The following is an 18,128-nucleotide window of genomic DNA, read 5'->3' as shown; positions in this document are numbered from 1 at the left end:
CTGCTCTTGGAAACCTCTTTTCCTCCTGCCAAATATCCCTAGGCTTTTTTTTTTTTTTTGTAACAGCTTTGTTGAGATATAATTCACAGACCACACAATTCACCTGTTAAAGCATACAAATTAATGGTTTTTAGTATATTCACAAAATTGTGTAACCATCACCACCATCAATTTAAGAATGTTCTCATCACCCCAAAAAGAAGCTATCCTTTAGCACTCGTGCCCCCAAACCCACCCATCACGCCCGCCCACACCTCCAGGTAACTGCCAGTCTCCTTTCTGTCTTTATGGATTTGCCTCTTCTAGACATTTCATGTAAATGGGCTTATACAAGGCATGATCCTTTGTGTCTGGGCTTCTTTAATTAGCATATGGTTTCAAGGGTCACGCATGTTCTAGAATGTATCAGTACTTTATTCCTTTTTATTCCCTTGCATCCCAGGCTTTTATATCCTGAACTAAAAATGTTGTTCTCTGCGATATCAATGCTGTAACAGGTACAATGAATCGCCTACATAAATGTATTCCCCAAATACTAGCGCCCACACTGACGTCACAGGAAGGATGACTTTACCTGCTGCCATGTCCAGGCAGCTGTGGGTAGCAGTGCACCCTTTCTTGCTGAGAGTCCCCTAGAAACCAGCATGGATCACTCTGAGATTCCAGTAACTTCAGGCCTCTTCAGCTGAGTGATGCATGAGGAGCAGGACGTCAGCTTGCAGATAAGGTGCATTTTCTAGTGTGTTTCCAAGGATGAAGCAAGAACAGTTCCTAAGGCTGTGGCTCCTCGTGGCTAATGCTGAGATGAGCTTTCAGAGCCTGGAGGTCACATGTCCCTCCTGGAGGTCACATGTCCCAGTTCAAGCTTCTTTGCCCTTAGTCACTCATTCAGCATGTCATGGGCATGTTCTGTGTGTCAGCAGCTGTGCCAGGTGCTAAGGATTCTGCAGTAAAGGATGAGACGTGGTCCTGTCCTTCTGGGGTTAATAGTCCGGGGAGAGAGACGGGCATTAAAGCAATAGGCAGGCACATCTATCATTCCCCGTTGTGACAAAGCTATTTCAGAAAAGGGCAGGATGCTACGAGAGGGCACAACAGTGGATGGGCCCTAATTTATCCTGGGAGAGGTGGTTTGTGGAGTCCTGCAAAGAGAGCCCTCCTCTGGGGTGAACTGTCACCTGCACGCTAGGCTGGGCTGGCGGCCGCAGGGATGCCGGGTGCTGAGTGGTGGGGGAGGAGCTGGTGGGGAGGACGATGGTGCTGGGGAGAACTGGACCAGATCTGTGGGGTGGGGGGAGGGTGCCCGTGGGAGGTTTGAAGTTGGGGAGCCATGCAGTCAGATTCTGGGCACGCGGAGCACCGGGATCCTCCGCCTCCTTGATTTTGGAAATGGAGCTGTGACTCCATGGGACGAACGGTCTCACTTCCAGACCAAAGAGTACAAGAGAGCCTGTAAGGTCTTCACGTGCACTTCCTCTCTGCTGCGGGAATTGAAAAGAGCTCTTGGCTGTAGGGCGGAGAATGGGTGGGAAAGAGTAGGAGCAGGAAGACCAGCCAGGAGGCAGCAGGCAGAGAGGAGGACTCAGCCTGGAGTGGCACCAGGAGACACGGTAAAAATTGGGTGCTTTGGAGAGCTCTTTGGAGAGCAGAAACACGAGATGCTGAAGAGACCAGGTGTGTTGGAAGAATTGGGGTCCGGGAGAAGCGGAGAGGGTGACGTTGACCTTTGATAGGAGGGAGGGGTGTTTCCTTTTTTACAACAGGAGGGCGGAGGGCTATGGGAACAGATGGAGACAGGTCCTGGAGTTCCTATTGCACGGCCTCTGTCTTCTCAAAAGCAGTGTGGGACGAGGACCTCGGCTGCGGGAGTGGGGCAAGGGGAGAGGGGTTCGTGGGGGTGAGAGGAGGTGTGACGCGCGTGCGGTGGCAGGGGGAGGCTGACTTGAGAAACCGCAGTGGCGACGTGGCTGGTTGTGGTGGTGACACCAACCTGTGCCAGGTAAGGGGCAGGGTTCTCAGGGACAAGTGGCCTACCCAGCTGTGCGGCTGCGTGGAGAAGGGGCTTCCTCCAGGTTCAGCGAGCAACGACAAAGGACGGAGAGAGGGCTGGAGTCGAGGGGCTTCCAGGGTCATGAGAACAAGAGGGGCTGCGAGATGCAGAGAAAGCAGTGGGAAGGAAGCAGGAGTGTGGAGAGTGTCCTCGTCTCCCCGTGGCAGTGTCCCTCGCCCATCACTGTGGTCCCCAGGGGCTATTCGAAGGGAGGGGGTGACTCTACTGGGAGGCAGGTGGTATCCCCGCACCCCCCCACCCTGTGACAGACACCTGCTAATCACTTCCCAAGTAGCTGACATTTGAAAACATCCCCCGCCCCCACCAGATGGCTCTTAACTGTGAAGTCTGAATCATCGAAAAATGATCTGCAATGTCCGCGTGTTTGGTAGATCACCAAATGCGCATGAAGGGTTTTACTTTTTTTTTTGAATTCTCCCAACTGATGTGGAAGTTGATAGGAAGATTCTAGAAGATGCCAGTAGTTGGTTTCTAAGTGAACCTGCCTCGGTTAGGACTCGGATGCAAGTGAAGGAACTGATTTGTTCTGGTTTAAGCTGTGAGGGGGTGGGGAGGCCTCGCGGTGGAAACGGCAGGGCCCCGGGAGCATCTGCCCCATGTCTCTGTTCTCACTTCCTTAATCTCTGTCATCCTCTGTCTCTGCTTCCTTGTTCCATTCCCGGGCCCCTCCCACGGCAGAAGCCTCCTGAGCCCGGGCTGGATGGAATACGGCCACCCTGCAGCCCTGAGTAGTAGTTAATGTTACGGTCTCACCAGCATGAAGACTTGAGCCTTTCCATCTTAATTCCACATTGTTGACAGAAAGATAGTTCAGCGGCTGGGCTGGGGTCAGGTAACCGCCTCCTTTGATCAGCCCTGGCCAGGGACCATGCGACGTGACTATAAACATAGTTGCCAGGGGGGAGCCCGACCAACCCTCCCACCCACATCAAGATATTCTTAAATAAGTCCAGGGAAGACCCACCCCAATAGGTATCTTTGCCAATGCCGTGCTTCTGACCTCTGCATCCAACCAGGCATTGCTATTTCACCCAGCGTGCTTGCTCAGCTGACGTCCGGGATGCCCCACCCCATGGGGGCGGAGTGGCCTGTCAGGGACAAGTGCTGAACCATGACAAGCAGGCCCTGTTGTGGGGAACTTCATCTCTACAGAAACACATGCCGCCATGGCCGCAATGACCCAGGCTGGGCTGGGCTGGGGGTGGGGTGGGGTTAGGGGTGCCTCAGCCGTGACTTGCCCTTATTGCACGGCCAGCCAGGATACTCTGGAGGAGAGAAGGAAATGAGCATCTGTCTCTCAGAAGGACGTTGATCTTCATCAGGCTGTGGACCACTGCTCTGCAGCTGAACCCACCCGCCGGCTGTTCTTAGGCCATAAAGGGACGGGGCGATGGGGGATGCTGTTGTCTTGTGGCCTTAATTCAAGCCCCACATGTTAATTGAGCACCAGCTACAAGCCAGGCATGGAGGTGGCGGCTGGGGAAACTGTGAGCAGTGGGGCCCCTGCCCTCCCAGGCTACAGGATAGAAGGAGGTGAATCCAGTCCTGTGGGGCCATGAAAGGGGCCCCGGGGAACTCGGGGACCAGGAGGGCTTCCCAGAGGAGGGGGCATCTGAGGCAAGGAAGACCTGATGGGTGTGTGGGGTCAGCAAGGTGGAAGCGGGGCGGCGGGGAGGGCAAAAGCGAGCGCCTATGCAGAGGCTGCGCAGTGAGCTCCTAGCAGAGACCGCAGGGGCCTGGGTGGGCACTCGAGACTTGGCTTGTGTCCAAGGGCAATGTGGAGCCATTGAAAGGTTTTCTTAGGAGACATATCAATTTGCATTTTTAAAAAGATCACTCCTTCCTATTTTATAGAGTTTCTCCCACACCGCCACCGCTTTTAGGCTGAATAGAGAATTTCAGCATCATTGAATAGCCTCAGGGGAGTGATTCGGGCTGGGGGCTTTGCTTTCCTAGCTGTAGGCAGCAAGTCTGGCTGGTGTCAGGGCGCTCAGAGCACAGCATCTGGTCACTGGTTGGGTTTGGAGATGCATCACTCAAATCTTCTTTCATGTACTGCTAAAGGTTCACCGTCAGCTAAACTTCCTGGAAATGCCGGATTTTCGGCTTTCCTCCTCACAGGGGATGGCAGACCTGGAGAATTCAACCAGTGCTCACCCTCCTCTCTGCAGAGAGGGCTCCTCCCCAAGCCCACAGCCACTGGTTCTCGAGTGTCACCAACACAGAGGCACAGCCAGCATCGCCGCCCTGACAATTTCCTGGGGCCAGCACGGCTTCTTCCAGAGGGTGGGGCAGGCAGGATGGTGGCGCAGCATTTGGAGGTGCTGTGCCATCTGGGCACCTACCAAGGAGGAGAAGCAGCTAAGCAGAGGTGATTTTTGTCACCAAAGTGAAGAATTATTTTGGATGCAAAATCCAGTCTGTGGAGATTCTTTTCCAAAGTTTGCACTGACCCAGGCTTCACACAGATTTATTTGGCAAAAAATAGATAAATAAATCAAGGAGGGGGCCAAGCCAATTTAGCAAACCATTCGAGTCCATTAGAATGGTCATTTCTGCTTTCACCTACATAGACTCACGAGGGACTGCCTGAGTGGGAGTCACTTTGCCATCTTGACAGTCCTTTGAAATAATCTTTTATCCAGTTCCCAAAGGCCGAATGTTCCATGGACAGCATAGCTTCATGGAAAGAGCGGAGCATAAGCCACACCAGGAGTTGAAGCTTTGCCTCTTCCTAGGCGAATGGCGCATCTCCGAGCCTCAGTTTCCCCCTGTGCAGGAGTGGGAATGACACACATCTGCACCAGGCTACTAAGATTATGCGAGATGCACCGTTTAAACTTCCGAGACCGGGTTCCGGCACATATTGGGGGCTCCATGGAGAGTGGTTTGCTAGTGTTTCCACGAATGTACCTAAAGAGGAGAGGGGTGGGTTTGAGGGGTGGTAATCACACCCCATCCCCATCCTCGCCCTGAACCAGTTTGAAACAAGGAGATGCAAGAATCTGACAGATATGTTGGCATCTGTTAATCCTCCCAATGTCAGAGTCACTGTCACGTAGAGAATGGGCAGGTTTCCTGCGGTGGCCTGTGTCATGCACTGGGAACTTAGCCTTTTGAGTGTCTGGTTATTCTGCAAAGCTCATCCTAGAATGCTCTACCCCCTCTGAGCTCCTCTATAAAATTCTGACTCTTCCTCAAACTGGCATTTGCAGAGCACCAAGGCCCTCCTCTGGCTGTATGTTGAGAACAAGCCAAGAGACAGGCATGAGAAATAAGTGCCATTCCTGCCAGGGAGAGGCGACACTTCCTGGACTTACTGGGAATCAGAGGTGTCCTTCTCGGGGCCCAGAAATGAGTGCGAGGCTATTTAATCCGGAAAGTGTTTTGCAGCAGCACAGCTCAGCTCTCTGGGGCCCTGCTGTAGTCCTGGGATCAGTGGCATGGCCATGGCCAGCCAGGGGACATTCCTTGGGGGCCCTGGACAGCTTCAGCGTCTCCAGCATCATCACTGTGCCTCCCTGGAAAGTCACCCTTGCTGTCGATGGGCACCAAGGCGCCGGGGCCTCCTGTTCATGGAAATTCACAATCTCGGGGTGTTCTGTGCTTGCTGATCCTGGGACATCCCAGAAGAATGTAGTTAAGCCCTCCGAGAAAGGAAATGAGGTTTTCTCGCTGCCAAAGATGTCTTGGCAGTTCTTTTTGAAAAAGCAGTGCAGTTGAACTTGCACAGTTTGTATTGGCTTCCCCTCTACTTCCTGTTGCCACTTCTGCCCGATCTCCACTGGGCTAAAGAACAAACAAAAATAAGCAAATTTCTGCAGCCAGAATATTTGGTTTCCTCTCACTTCTCCCAGCCTGCGGCCGTGTGCTTGGCCTGCAGATTTCTCGCTCCACCCTCCGATTCAGCAGTCGCGTCACCAGCCGGCTGCTCTGCCCGGGGACCCTGACATCCCATGGCTTATTCTTAGGGTCAGTTTGGCAGAATCTTAAACCACCTTCCAAAGGAATGGATCGCACTGCCATCCTGTCCTCATCTGTCTATGGTCCTTTCTGCTAATGTTTAGCAAATCACTCTGGCATGGTCTTGGAATTCTCCCTAGGTTTATTACGGGAGCAAAGGGACAGATTGCTCAGAGCTGGGCAGAGGTCAGTGGTGGATTTGAGTTGGTCACAGTCATTTAGCTTTACCAAGTCTCAGGGAAGCTCATGTTCAGAGTTACCGGCTTTATTGAGGTGTTACATACCTTAAAATTCACTCATTTTAAGTGAATACAATTCAGCGATTTTTAATAAATTTAGAGTTGTGCAACCATTGCCATACTCCAATCTTAAAGCTTTTCCAAGAACCCAAAAAGTTCCCTCGTGCCCATGTGCTGTCACTCCCCATTCCCCTCGGGCCCAGGTAACCACTAATCTACTTTCTGTCTCTAGATTTACCTTTTCTGGATATTTGGTATAAATGGAATTATGCACTAGATGGTTTTTTGTGGCTGATTTCTTTCATTGAGCATGGTGTTTTTGAGGTTCATCCCTGTTGTAGCATGTACCAGTACTTAATTCCTTTTTATTCCTACCTTATATTCTATTGGATGGATATATCATATCTTGTTTATTTATCCTCCATGTTGTTATTTATTTTAATATTGTAAAATGGGCCTAAAATTTCACCTTTCTGGGACATTTGATGACCACACAGGTACCATCGTGTGTATATATGTGTATCTAACAGGCAGAGTGATTCTCGTACTGATTTGAAAGTGATTTTTTAAATCTCAACTACATTGCACTTTATAAATATATTAAGTGCACAGCTTTTTTAATATACCCAGTATTTAAAATATTTCTTTTTGGCTTTTAGTTCCCAAGAACATACTCGCAGCGATTGATCCAGCCATTGCTAATCTAAAACCTTCTTTGAAGCAGAAAGATGGTGAATATGGTAATTGTTATGGCTTACTACTCGCATTTCTCTCTAAGTAAAGGTAAACAGCCCCTGCGTGACCACGGGTGGGCACAGCTTGGGAACGAGGTGTGTTTGAGCCCCTAGTCCTGCTGGTAACGCTGCTGCAGCCGATGGTTGCACTATTTTGTTTTGTTTTAGTTTTATGAATCAGAAGTAGAATAAACCTCCTCTCTGTTCCCTCACTTCTGAAAAGAAAAATCACTTTGAAAAAGAGATCTGCTCGGAAATAAATTTGGGGTTCCTGGGTTATACAATGAGCTTGATGGTCCTGCCAGGAACCTGGGTGGGCCAGAGCCAGCTTGGAGCTGCAGGTCTCCGTACACACCACCTTCCTCCTTAGTTTTAGCTTTTGTAAATGGGGGGCAGGGGGTAAGAATTATGATTTTATTATCAAATCTAGAATGGCGTTCAGACTCATGGCGTTCCTGATAGAAACTGCAGAGACCAAGTCGAGCATCTACGATGTTGGGCTTTGGGTGGTGAGAGTTTTGTCCTGTGTCCAGGCTGCCCCACCACGGGCTCACTGAGCCCCACCCCAGCCGAGTAACCAGGCATCTGAAAGCAGACATGCCTCACATTTTGCTGTCATTGCAAAAAAGTAACCTCACACAACCTTCCTCCATAATTCCAGGTTTGTCTTATCTCTGGTCAGCAGAGCAGACAGCAACTCCACGGTAAAAGTGAGACATTATTAAGCCTCCAAGAGGCATGATGAATGCCACTGGCTTCAGGATGGGAAAATACATTTGTTCCCTTCTGCAGTGGAGTGGATGAGCCACACCTGAAGTTGGAACCAACGGTTTTTTTAAAAATTTCTACTCCCTTTAATAATTTATTAATACTATTTTCAGGGACTGCTTACTAAGCGCTCTTTCTGGCTTAGTCTTCCATAAATTAGTCAGAGGCCCATTTGTTTGATTTCTGTGACGTTTAATTATTCTGGCAGTCCTGGGTTAGGAGCAGCAGGGGTCTCTTAGGACAGGCATACTGTGAACAGCTGTGATTAATTGGTCTTGCATTTTTTATGAAACAGGTATAAACTTCGACCCAAACGAATCGAGGGTTCTGAGGAAAGATGGAGTTATTGTTAGCAACTCTCTGGCAGCATTTGCTTACATTAGAGGTAGGTCAATGAATCAAAGCTTCCTCGAATGCTAATGGATTTACTGAAGTTTATTAACAAATGCACTGGTCGATTACAACACTCAGATTACTAAAGAAAAATGACTTACGTGTGACATGCCAACTGCAGTCTTTTAAGTGCCAGAAACACAGAGACCTGAACTCAGGTTTAGCTGCAACCAGGCAGTCAACGAGAGAACCACATAAATCAATAAAGTTACATTATGTATGAGTTGGGCTCCACAGATATTTTCCCCTTTGAAAAGTGGGAACCTGAGAAATGCATTTCCTAGGTCTAAAATTTGGGAAGGGCCTAGGATTATTGAATTCCACTCCCAGCTGGAAGAAAAATGAGCCAGAAGATCACTTAGTAAACAACACAGGTCAGACCCCATGCAGACAGAACCATTTTCTGAGTCATGAGTGTCATTTCTCCTGGTTGCCAAGGATTCCCTTGTTCATCTTCCCCGCAAGGAGTGAGCAGACTCAGCCCTCCCGAATTAGCAGAACCACAGGGTTTGCACTGAGGCTGGCTGAGCTGTGGGGCCTGTTTGGTGAGGGGAGGGTAAGTACTATGTTTTTCCACCACCCTGTCTGCTTATTTTAAGATAGATCGTATTTTGGGATGTCAACTGCGAGTTTCCATGATGCCTGCCTAACTCTGTTCGGAGAGGCCAAAACCTCTGAGACCTTCAGGAAAATATACATTAATATAATGCACAACAGTATTGCTGTTTAAGGCTGTGGAGATGGGGCTATTTGGGGTAAGCTTGTCCTAGGGGAAAACAGAGGCTTAAGGAAATATCTCACACGGGAGGCAGAGTTCAGCCTTGCAGTCCTCCGCCATCCCATCGTCTGTCTTCCTGCGTCAGTATTCCTCCTGTGTGTTTGTTGTGTGGTGTGTGGTTGTTGGTTTTCTCTGTGAATCTTCTGTTTTCTCATTTCCATGTCTGGCTGTTCCTGGTAATTGTCACTGTTAAGAAATGCAAGGGGGCCGGGCACGGTGGCTCACGCCTGTAATCCTTGCACTCTGGGAGGCCGAGGCGGGCGGATTGTTTGAGCTCAGGAGTTCGAAACCAGCCTGAGCAAGAGCGAGACCCCGTCTCTACTAAAAATAGAAAGAAATTAATCAGACAACTAAAAATATATAGAAAAAATTAGCCGGGCATGGTGGCGCATGCCTGTAGTCCCAGCTACTTGGGAGGCTGAGACAGTAGGATCGCCTGAGCCCAGGAGTTTGAGGTTGCTGTGAGCTAGGCTATCGTCATGGCACTCACTCTAGCCCGGGCAACAGAGTGAGACTCTGTCTCAAAAAAAAAAAAAAGAAATGCAAGGATTCTGTATTTACAGAGTCCCTGGAGAGCCCTGTGGAGGAAAGACACCATGAAAATCCTTCAAACAGAGAACGGTTGGCAAGGAGTGGCACACGTCACTCGCTGAGCTGTGGCTGTGCCGTGTGCTGTTCCTCAGTTGCCCTGTCAGTTCCTCTCCACACCCACCCTAGTCAGCTGGGGCCACCGTAGCAAAATGCCAGAGTCTGGGTGGCTTAAACAACATACATTTATTTTCTCACAGTTCTGGAGGCTGGAAGTCCATGATCAAAGTGTCCACCGATAGGTTTCTGGTGAGGGCTCTCTGCCTGGCTTGTAGACGGCCACCTTCTCACTGTGTCCTCACCTGGTGGAGAGAGGGAGGAGAGAGACAGAGACAGAGAGATCTCTTCTCCTTATGAAACCACCAGTCCTATCAAGTTAGGACCCCACCCTTATGACCTCTTTTAACCTAAATTACCTCCTAGAATCTCCAAGTACTATCACTCTGGGGGCTAGAGCTTCAACATATGTCCATAGCAACAGCCCTGAGAGACGGGACTCTGGTCCCCCGTTCTGCACTTAAAGAAGCCAAGGGTCAGAGGAGTTGAGCCACTTGCCTGAGGAAACCATGGACAGAGGCAGGGCCAGGATTCAGACTCCGCTAATGCGACACTTGCACTCCCACTTCCCTGAGCAAGGAGTGTGTCCCTCCTGAGGGACAGAAACCTCCTGGTCCTGAGTTATCTAAATTAGCTTCCCTCCATCCCTGTCTACCCTGTTCTATCCTTGTACGTGCTCATCGCTCCCAGAAACAGTAGGGTAGATTTATTCGTTTAGCACTGGCTAAACGAATCTCCTACTAGATGTTAAGTTCCATACGGGCAGGTGTTTCGTCATCTTATTCGTTGTCACGTCCCTGCGTCTAGGACAGTGCTGGGACAGAACAGGTGCACAGTAAGTAGTTACCCAAATGTGGAACCTCGATTTGGTGGAATGAGCTGCCCTTTGCCTAATGATCACTCAGTATTTGCTATTGATAAGATACCATTTTTTTTAAATGTAAGGACTGGATGGGCTGTTCTTCAGTTTTATTGAGGGATATTTAGGGACACTGAGCTCAGTAAGCCATGACCAACCTTAGATATAATGCCCAGGAGAACGAGGTCCTAAATGCACCATGTTGGGGATTAGCTAAATGAAGGCACCAGAAGATGCTCATGACTCGAATCATGGAGGCTCAAAAAGTCCCAGTGGAACCGGCGCCTGCAGACTCGTCTGTGGGTCTCCTCGTGTGTCTGTGTCACTCTCTGGGTGCTCGCTGTAGCGGTGGGCAGCGCGCAGTGCGTGGGCAGTGGCCCCGGAAGCCAGCACGCTGCAGGGGTGCATGTGACTACCACGCTGAGCTGTTTCAGCCTACACAGGCGGCCGGACAACAGCCAGCACCAAACAGCACTGAGCGCCGTCCCCTCTGCTGCTGGAAAGAGGGGCCTGGCCAACCCTGAGATGCACCCTCCACTCTGCCATGGGGCTGTGATCCCAGCTGGGCTGGGGGCCCTGGGCAGCCCTGAAGGAGAAGCTTCTGGCACGAGCAGCCGGGAGCCAGGAGCACCCGCAGGGCAGGTTCCCGCCCAGAGCAGCCAAACAGGCAGTAAATTGAGTGACTCCAAAAGGACGTTTCCCCAGTCTGGCTGCACGTAGCTTTGACACGTTAGTGCAGTCAAGCGCACGCGGACGACGAGTTGGCGAGAAACCAAAGTCGGGAGGTTTGTTCTGTGACACTGAAACACAGAGGTGGGCGGGAGGGACTTGAGGGTGCCCACGGTCCCCAATGGCCGGTTTCTCCTGCGGCCATTTGAGTCATCTGTGAGGTTGTTTTGCCAACAGCGAGATGGCCTCTTAGGCGTGTTTGGATTTGCCTTCGTTGCAATAGTACAGACCTGTTCCTTGAATTCATTCTAGAATCTGGAGACCATGGGTCTGAAGAAGCTCACGGAAAGAGTTTGAAACTAGAGAAGTTGAAAGGAGGGGAGAGAGAGACAGAGACAGAGTGTGTGTGTGTGTATGTGTGTGTGAGTGTATGCGTGTGTATGTGTGTATGTATGTGTGTATGTGTGTGTATGTGTATGTGTGTATGTGTGTGTATGTGTGTGTGTGTATGTGTGTGTATGTGTGTGTGTGTATGTGTGTGTATGTGTATGTGTGTGTGTGTGTGTGTGTGTGTTGGGGGTTCCTCAGCAGGCAGCTCCCTGGCTGGCTCCACAGGAGCCACCGTGCCCTGGCAGACTGTGCCCTCAGGGACTTATTTATGTAGACAGTCTTGCCTCCGAACATGACCCCTCTCATTCCACCCAATTAGTGTTTTATTGACATCTGGCTCTGTGTGTTCGCCTCTTGTGTGCCTGCAGACATGCCTTTGGTGGCCTAATAGTTCCGACACTGTCCCTACCCCTGGGGACAGTGACACGTGTGTCTTCAGCCTCTGGAAGACCCTGCTGTGGACTTTCAGGGCGTGTGAGGTGTCCGGGGCCAGGGTAAGGAGGCAGAGCAGGAGGGGACAGGCTTACGGCCCAAGATGTCCCAAGTTGGGGAGGCATCATTATTTCACAGGAAAGGAGCTCTAGGGTATCAGACAAGCCCACCCTGCAGTAGAAGTAGAATGACACACTCCAAAGTCAGAGCCACATGACTCCCCAGCCGGGGAGGACAGTTGGAAATCAGCACCCCCTTGTCACTAGGTGTGGATTCTGATGTGTTCCCATGGCCTCCAGCCTTCCCACGGGCCCTCCAGCCCGACAGCAGCGGGGCCCCAGGCGGTGGAGCCCCCACTGTGGCCTCTGGGTTTCTTATCTAGACAAAAATAAGTTTGAGCTGGAGCTTGTATGGCCCCAGATCCGGGATCTAAGGCTCATAAAAGGTCTTAAAGGCCATCGGCCACGTTCTGAGGCTGCCAAGGGCCTACTCCAGCCAGCAAAACTCAAGTCATTCACTCTAGCCTGGATGAGCCAAGGCTAAATTTGGAACAATACCAACAATGTCACAGTGTGAAGATTCCCTTCACCCACGAAGAGAACTTCTTTATTTTTCAAGAATATATAATAGAAAAAGGGGCCACAAAAGGCCGAAGTGGCCCAAATGATTCTAGAAAACAAATAAAATGCCCTTAGTGTAAAGCCTGGGGCTGTGGAGAGAGCCCTGGCCTGAGCTTGGGGTCCCAGCCAAGTGGTGGCTTTGAATACGTGACTCGGCTACAGCGGGAGGGATTGGGCTGGCTCATCTCTAAGAGTCCATCTAACCAACACGTGGTGATTCCATAATTTCAAACTGGTCAGTTCGGATGAGTAGGAAGCCTCTTTCCTATGGGCTGGCCAAGAGCTGCCCATGTTCTCTGTCTTTGGTCGCTGGAACTCAGCAGAGTCGATGTGGACGCGCCCCAGACAGTGCTCACTTAGCAGGAGGTGACGGAGCCAAGAGGCACCTGGAGTGTCACGAAGCAGAGATGCTCTCCTGGCCACAGAACCCAGATGCACCTGTCAGGAGGGGAGGGAGGGGGGAAGGAAGGGAACTGACTTTATGGTGTCCCCATCCCAGGGCACCAAGCCTAGTGCTTAAATCCAGGATCCCCTCCTTTCGTGCACTCAGCAAACATTTGTGCAATACACACTGTGCACCAGAGATGGCGCTGGGCATGGGGGCTTTGGAGAAGGACGAGGACAGTCCCGGCCCCCGTGCTCAGGGAGCCTGCATCCTATGGGGAGAGAAAGGATGAAGCACACTCAGCGAGTTAGGGACAACTGTGTGTTGGGCTGTGAAGGAGACATTTGAGATGCTCTGAGACTAAACGACCACAGGGGACTTGGCCCAGGCTGAGGCAGGGGGAGGCATGGAGGACTGGGTGAACAGGGAGGAAAGAACTTTCCAGGCCCAAGGAAGAGCACGTGCAGAAACGCCAAGGCGTGAAGGCATCTGACATGTGGGGGGAATGGGAGGCCCTTGCAGGGGGCAGAGGGTAAAGGGAACACTCTTGGGAGTTGAACTTGGGGAGCGGGCAGGGGCTGGTGGTAGCAAGCTTCATAGGCTGCGATCAGGACTTGGTTTCTAGCTTATGAGAGAGGAAAGACCATCTATGAGTTTTAAGTAATCCAGTGATGTGACTTGATGTGTGTTTTTTAAATATTCCAATGGCCATGCAGGGCAAACGGGCCTGAGAAAAAAAGAAAGAACGAAAGAATGAAAGGAAGGAAGGAAGGAAGGGAATAAGGGAGGGAGAAAGACAGAAAGAGGAGAGAAAGACAGAATGAAAGAAAGAAAAAAAGAAGAAAGGAAGGAAGGATGGAAGGAAGAGAGAGAGAAAGAAAGAAAGAAAAAGAAAGAAAGAAAGAAAGAAAAAGAAAGAGAAAGAAAGAAAGAAAATCAACTATATAAAAAGGCACGCAGGGGACTAATGACCATGGCATTCAGGTGCTAGTCACCTTGACGGGGAGGCCAGGGCACGAGGAAGTACAGGTTAGACACAGGTGTTGTCAAGGCCCTCACTCCCAGGCGGACGCTCATTGACAGCGCAGGTGCTTGTTACAGTATTAAAGGTAATTCACGAAATAAATGAACATAAAAGAGGCTATGTATTGACCCATGAAGAGATGGCTCCTGTCCTAAGGATTATGGCTAATCTAATTCTGTCCACCTGGGGTCCTTAAACAATAAAAAGAGAGGTAAGAGTAATGAGCCTGTAGCTGCCTGCCTGTCTGTGGCAGAGCCAGACCGTGCACCCGCCTCTGTCCCCGGAGGACTGGGCCCTCCCTGCACGCGGCCGCCAGGACAGCGCCAGGCGAGGATGATCATTGCTCCCGGAGGCTTGACCAGGATGGGATTGCTCCAGTCCGGAACTGGCCTGACCGGAGGTCGCTGGGAAAGGTTATAAATGGGTGGGTTCGGTTTCCTCACATACAGCACTCCTGGAAGGCAGTGGCATCGCTGCCCACGGGCTCGAGGGTTTGTGTTTTCCAAGGAGAAGTTGCATAGCGGTTGCCTTGAGAGCCTAAGAGAGCGCCACAGCAGAGGAGGGTCTGCAGGGACAGTGGCTCGAAGATTGAGGGCAGAGGGGCTGCCGCAGGGAGCGGAAAGGAGAAGTCAGAGGAGAGGAAGGAGAGAGTGAAGTCAGGAGAGCTGAGGCTTTGATCTGCAGCGGGGAGAAGGAGAAAAGACCTGCTCCATTGGGTCAGAGCCTCAGGTCTTGGTGTCATTTTATGCATTACTATTTAATGACTGTCCCGAGTGCCAGTGTCTCCAAATCCCCATTCTGCCACCATCCCCAGAAATAAACAGAGCTCCCATTGCTCTCATAAAGGGTACCTGTCTGTATTCAACCAAATCTGCTAAATACCTTGACCTTTAGGAAAAATATCTGGTTATTAATAGCACTGCAAACGTGACTTGCTGCCCCTCCCCCACCCAAAACAAATTTTGCATGAAGACATCGGTGTCTTAAAGAGAGCGATGGGATTGTGCCAGCGGGGGCAGCTGCAACAAAGAACAACACATTTGAGTCCAGCGACAACGCCAGTGACTTGAGCTGCAAGTGAAGGAAGCCCAATGGGGAGGTTTCGGGTTTCAAGAAGATAGCTGTCCCAGTTCCATCTCCAGTCAGGTCGCAGCAGCCCTTGCCTTGACTGTACGTGACACTCGGCCCTCGAGGTTTGAAACTCCAGTGTGGAGCTCTGGGCGGGGCAGAGGCAGTGAAGACAGCAGTCTCCCTTATCTGCCTGGAATCAAAGGGGAGGTGGCGTGCCCGAAGGAGGATCCGTTCGGGTGAGATGCACTGAGAAAATGCACAAAGAGCTCACCTAGAACCTGAGTTCCAGGACTGGCCGGCGGAAGAGGCCACCTGACCTCAAGCAGTGGCTTCCCCTCTGGGCCTCAGCTGGAGCATCTATATCAGGGGTCAGCAAACTGGCCCGTGAGCCAAATCTATACATAAAGTTTTATTGGCACATGGCCATATGTTTTGGTTTATATACTGCCTGTGGTTGTTTGTGCACTACAACAGCAGGGTGGTTTGTAACAAAGACTGTATGGCCCATAAAACCTAAAATACTTAACTATCTGACCATTTGCTGGAAAAGTTTGTCAATTCCTGATCCATGTTATGAGAGAGTTAAACGGATCATTATTTCCCAGAATAGGGGTGATACCACCCTTAGGGGCACACAACCATAATGTGGGCGTAACGATAGGAAAAAAGTAGCCAGTCCTTCCCACACAGGCTGCTGTAAGGACATAGGTAGGACACGTGGCACCTATAAGCATTATTTGTATTTCTGTTGTTATCATATAGACAATCCATTTGGATCCAGGAAAAATTATTAGAACTTTATATTGCATTCACATTTATTTTCTTTTTATATTATATTTTTATAAAATTTTTATATTTTATTTTTACATTTTATGTTACATTCAGCCCCTTGTATCTATGGGTTCTGTGTCATGGATTCAACCAAGTGCAGATCGAAAATATTTTTTAAAAAAATAGATGGTTGCATCTGTACCAAACACATACAGACTTGTTTCCTTGTCATTATTCCCTAAACCATACAGCATAACAACTATTTACATTGTATTAGGTATTACAAGCAGTCTAGAGATTACTTAAAGTATAGGGGAGGATGTGCATTGGTTGGGGCCGGGGGTTACTGAAATCAATCCACCATGGATACTGAGGGACAACTGAATATTTAAATTTATTTTTTAATCTAAAAAAAGAATGGAATTAAGCTTTGGTAACATCTATTATATTATTAAGTTCACATAGATACTTTGTACATAAATTAATTCTTCATAATCTACTTTCCTACTACTAATAATAGCTAACACTTTTATTGAACACTTACTATATGTCAGCAAGTATTCTAGGAGATTTGCAGGAATTAAATCATTTAATTATAACAATTCTATAACAGGAAGGTACTATAAGCCCTACTTTACAGATGAGGAAACTAGGGCATAGCAAGGTTACGTAACTTGCCCAAAGTCACACAGCTAGTGAGTGGCAGATCTGGGTTTGAACTCGGCAGGGGATCTGGCTCCTGAGTCCCTCCCCTCTGCTATGTGTGTTCTCATATACATACATATATTCACTGTATATGCTCAAAAACTTTAATAGTGGGGATGTATGATCAGTTAGGGGTGGGTGGTCTCAAAGATGCTGGACTGGTGTTCTTGGTTAGCCATCTACTTGGGCAGGCGTTTGTTTTTGTGGGATTTAAACTGATAAAAACTGACAGCTCCTCGCATCTCCTGACATGTCCTCTTCCTCCCACAGCCCACCCCGAGAGAGCTGCCCTGCTGTTCGTATCCAGCGTTTGCATTGGCCTGGCCCTCACACTGTGTGCCTTGGTCATCAGAGTGTCCTGCACCAAGGACTTCCGGGAGCTGCATCTGGGGAGGGAGCACCTGGTGCCAGGAAGTGACCGGGCCAAGGAGGACAGCGAGGATGAAGAGGAAGAGGAGGACTCCTCTGACTCGGATTTCCCAGGAGAACCATCAGGGTTTTGTAGGACTTCATATCCTGTCTACAGTTCCATAGAGGCTGCAGAGCTGGCAGAAAGGATTGAGCGCAGGGAGCAAATCATTCAGGAAATATGGATGAACAGTGGTTTGGACACCTCACTCCCGAGAAACATGGGCCAGTTCTACTGAAAACCAGACGCATCTTGATGCCATCGCACTTTCTGAAGAGGGAAGGATCCAAAATGCCCCTCCGGTTCTGATTCACTTGTACCTTCTATGAAGGAGAATTTGTCATGTCATCCAACCTGGTGAGGCCAGGAAGCTATAAAGGGACGTTTCAAATGGTTTCCAGCACATTCCAAAATAAATTAGGAGGGAAGGAGTCTTTGTTTTCTGTATTTATTTGAATTTGTGTCTATACATAATTAGAATTCACATTAATTGAGCACTTACGATGCCAGATGCTATTTTAGCTGTTTACTAACTCATTTAATCTTCACAACCTCATGAGATAGTACTGTTACCTTCATTTTACAGATGAGTAAATAGAAGATGCTTATATATCCGTGAAATATTTATACTGATACTCAGGACAGCAAATGTGAGCTCAGGAGTGATTTTAATCACTAACATTACTTGTTTAGAACAAGGGTCAGCAAAATTTTTCTTAAAGGGCGAGATGATGACTATTTTAGGCATTGTGGGCCATATCCTCTCTGCCGCATCGAGCGACTTTCCACTGTAGCTCAAAAGCAGCCACAGGTAATACATAATGGATGAACATGGCTGTGTTCCAATAAACCTTTATTTATAAACATTGAACGTTCAATTTTATTTGATTTTCACATCAAATATTCTTTTTTTTTTTTCAACTTGACCATTTCAAAATGTAAAAACCATTCTTAACTCAAGGGCTGGACAAAAAAAATGGCAGCAGGATGGATCTGGCCCGCAACCTGTTTTTATAAATAAAATATGGTCTCTAATGCCTAAAATATTTACTTTCTTGCTTTTTACAGAAGAAGTTTGCCAACTTCTGGTTTAGGGTTTTAAACTGCAGAGCTTCTGTGGTAAAAGCCGTCAACCAGAGGACCCAGCAGCCCTGTGAGCAAAGACCACGTAGAGTTAGTTTTCAAATCATTGCAAAAACTGG

General features: G+C 49.1%; 1 protein-coding gene across 1 annotated transcript in view; it reads left to right on the top strand.

The window, feature by feature from the left end:
* EVA1C (eva-1 homolog C (C. elegans)) overlaps positions 1-17,360 on the top strand; it is a 95,994-nt gene extending 78,634 nt beyond the window's left edge. Inside the window, exons 6-8 of the mRNA XM_012657349.1 lie at positions 6,933-7,013; positions 8,071-8,160; positions 16,788-17,360. Coding sequence (XP_012512803.1) covers positions 6,933-7,013; positions 8,071-8,160; positions 16,788-17,164 — 548 coding nt within the window. The 3' untranslated portion in view covers positions 17,165-17,360. The remainder of the gene's footprint in view (positions 1-6,932; positions 7,014-8,070; positions 8,161-16,787) is intronic.
* Positions 17,361-18,128: the final 768 nt, after the last annotated feature.

Source organism: Propithecus coquereli, unplaced genomic scaffold, assembly GCF_000956105.1.
Source record: "Propithecus coquereli isolate 6110/MARCELLA unplaced genomic scaffold, Pcoq_1.0 Scaffold54, whole genome shotgun sequence".
Taxonomy (NCBI): domain Eukaryota; kingdom Metazoa; phylum Chordata; class Mammalia; order Primates; family Indriidae; genus Propithecus; species Propithecus coquereli.
The sequence above is the reverse complement of the archived record's forward strand: the minus strand, read 5'-3'. Positions and strand labels throughout refer to the sequence as shown.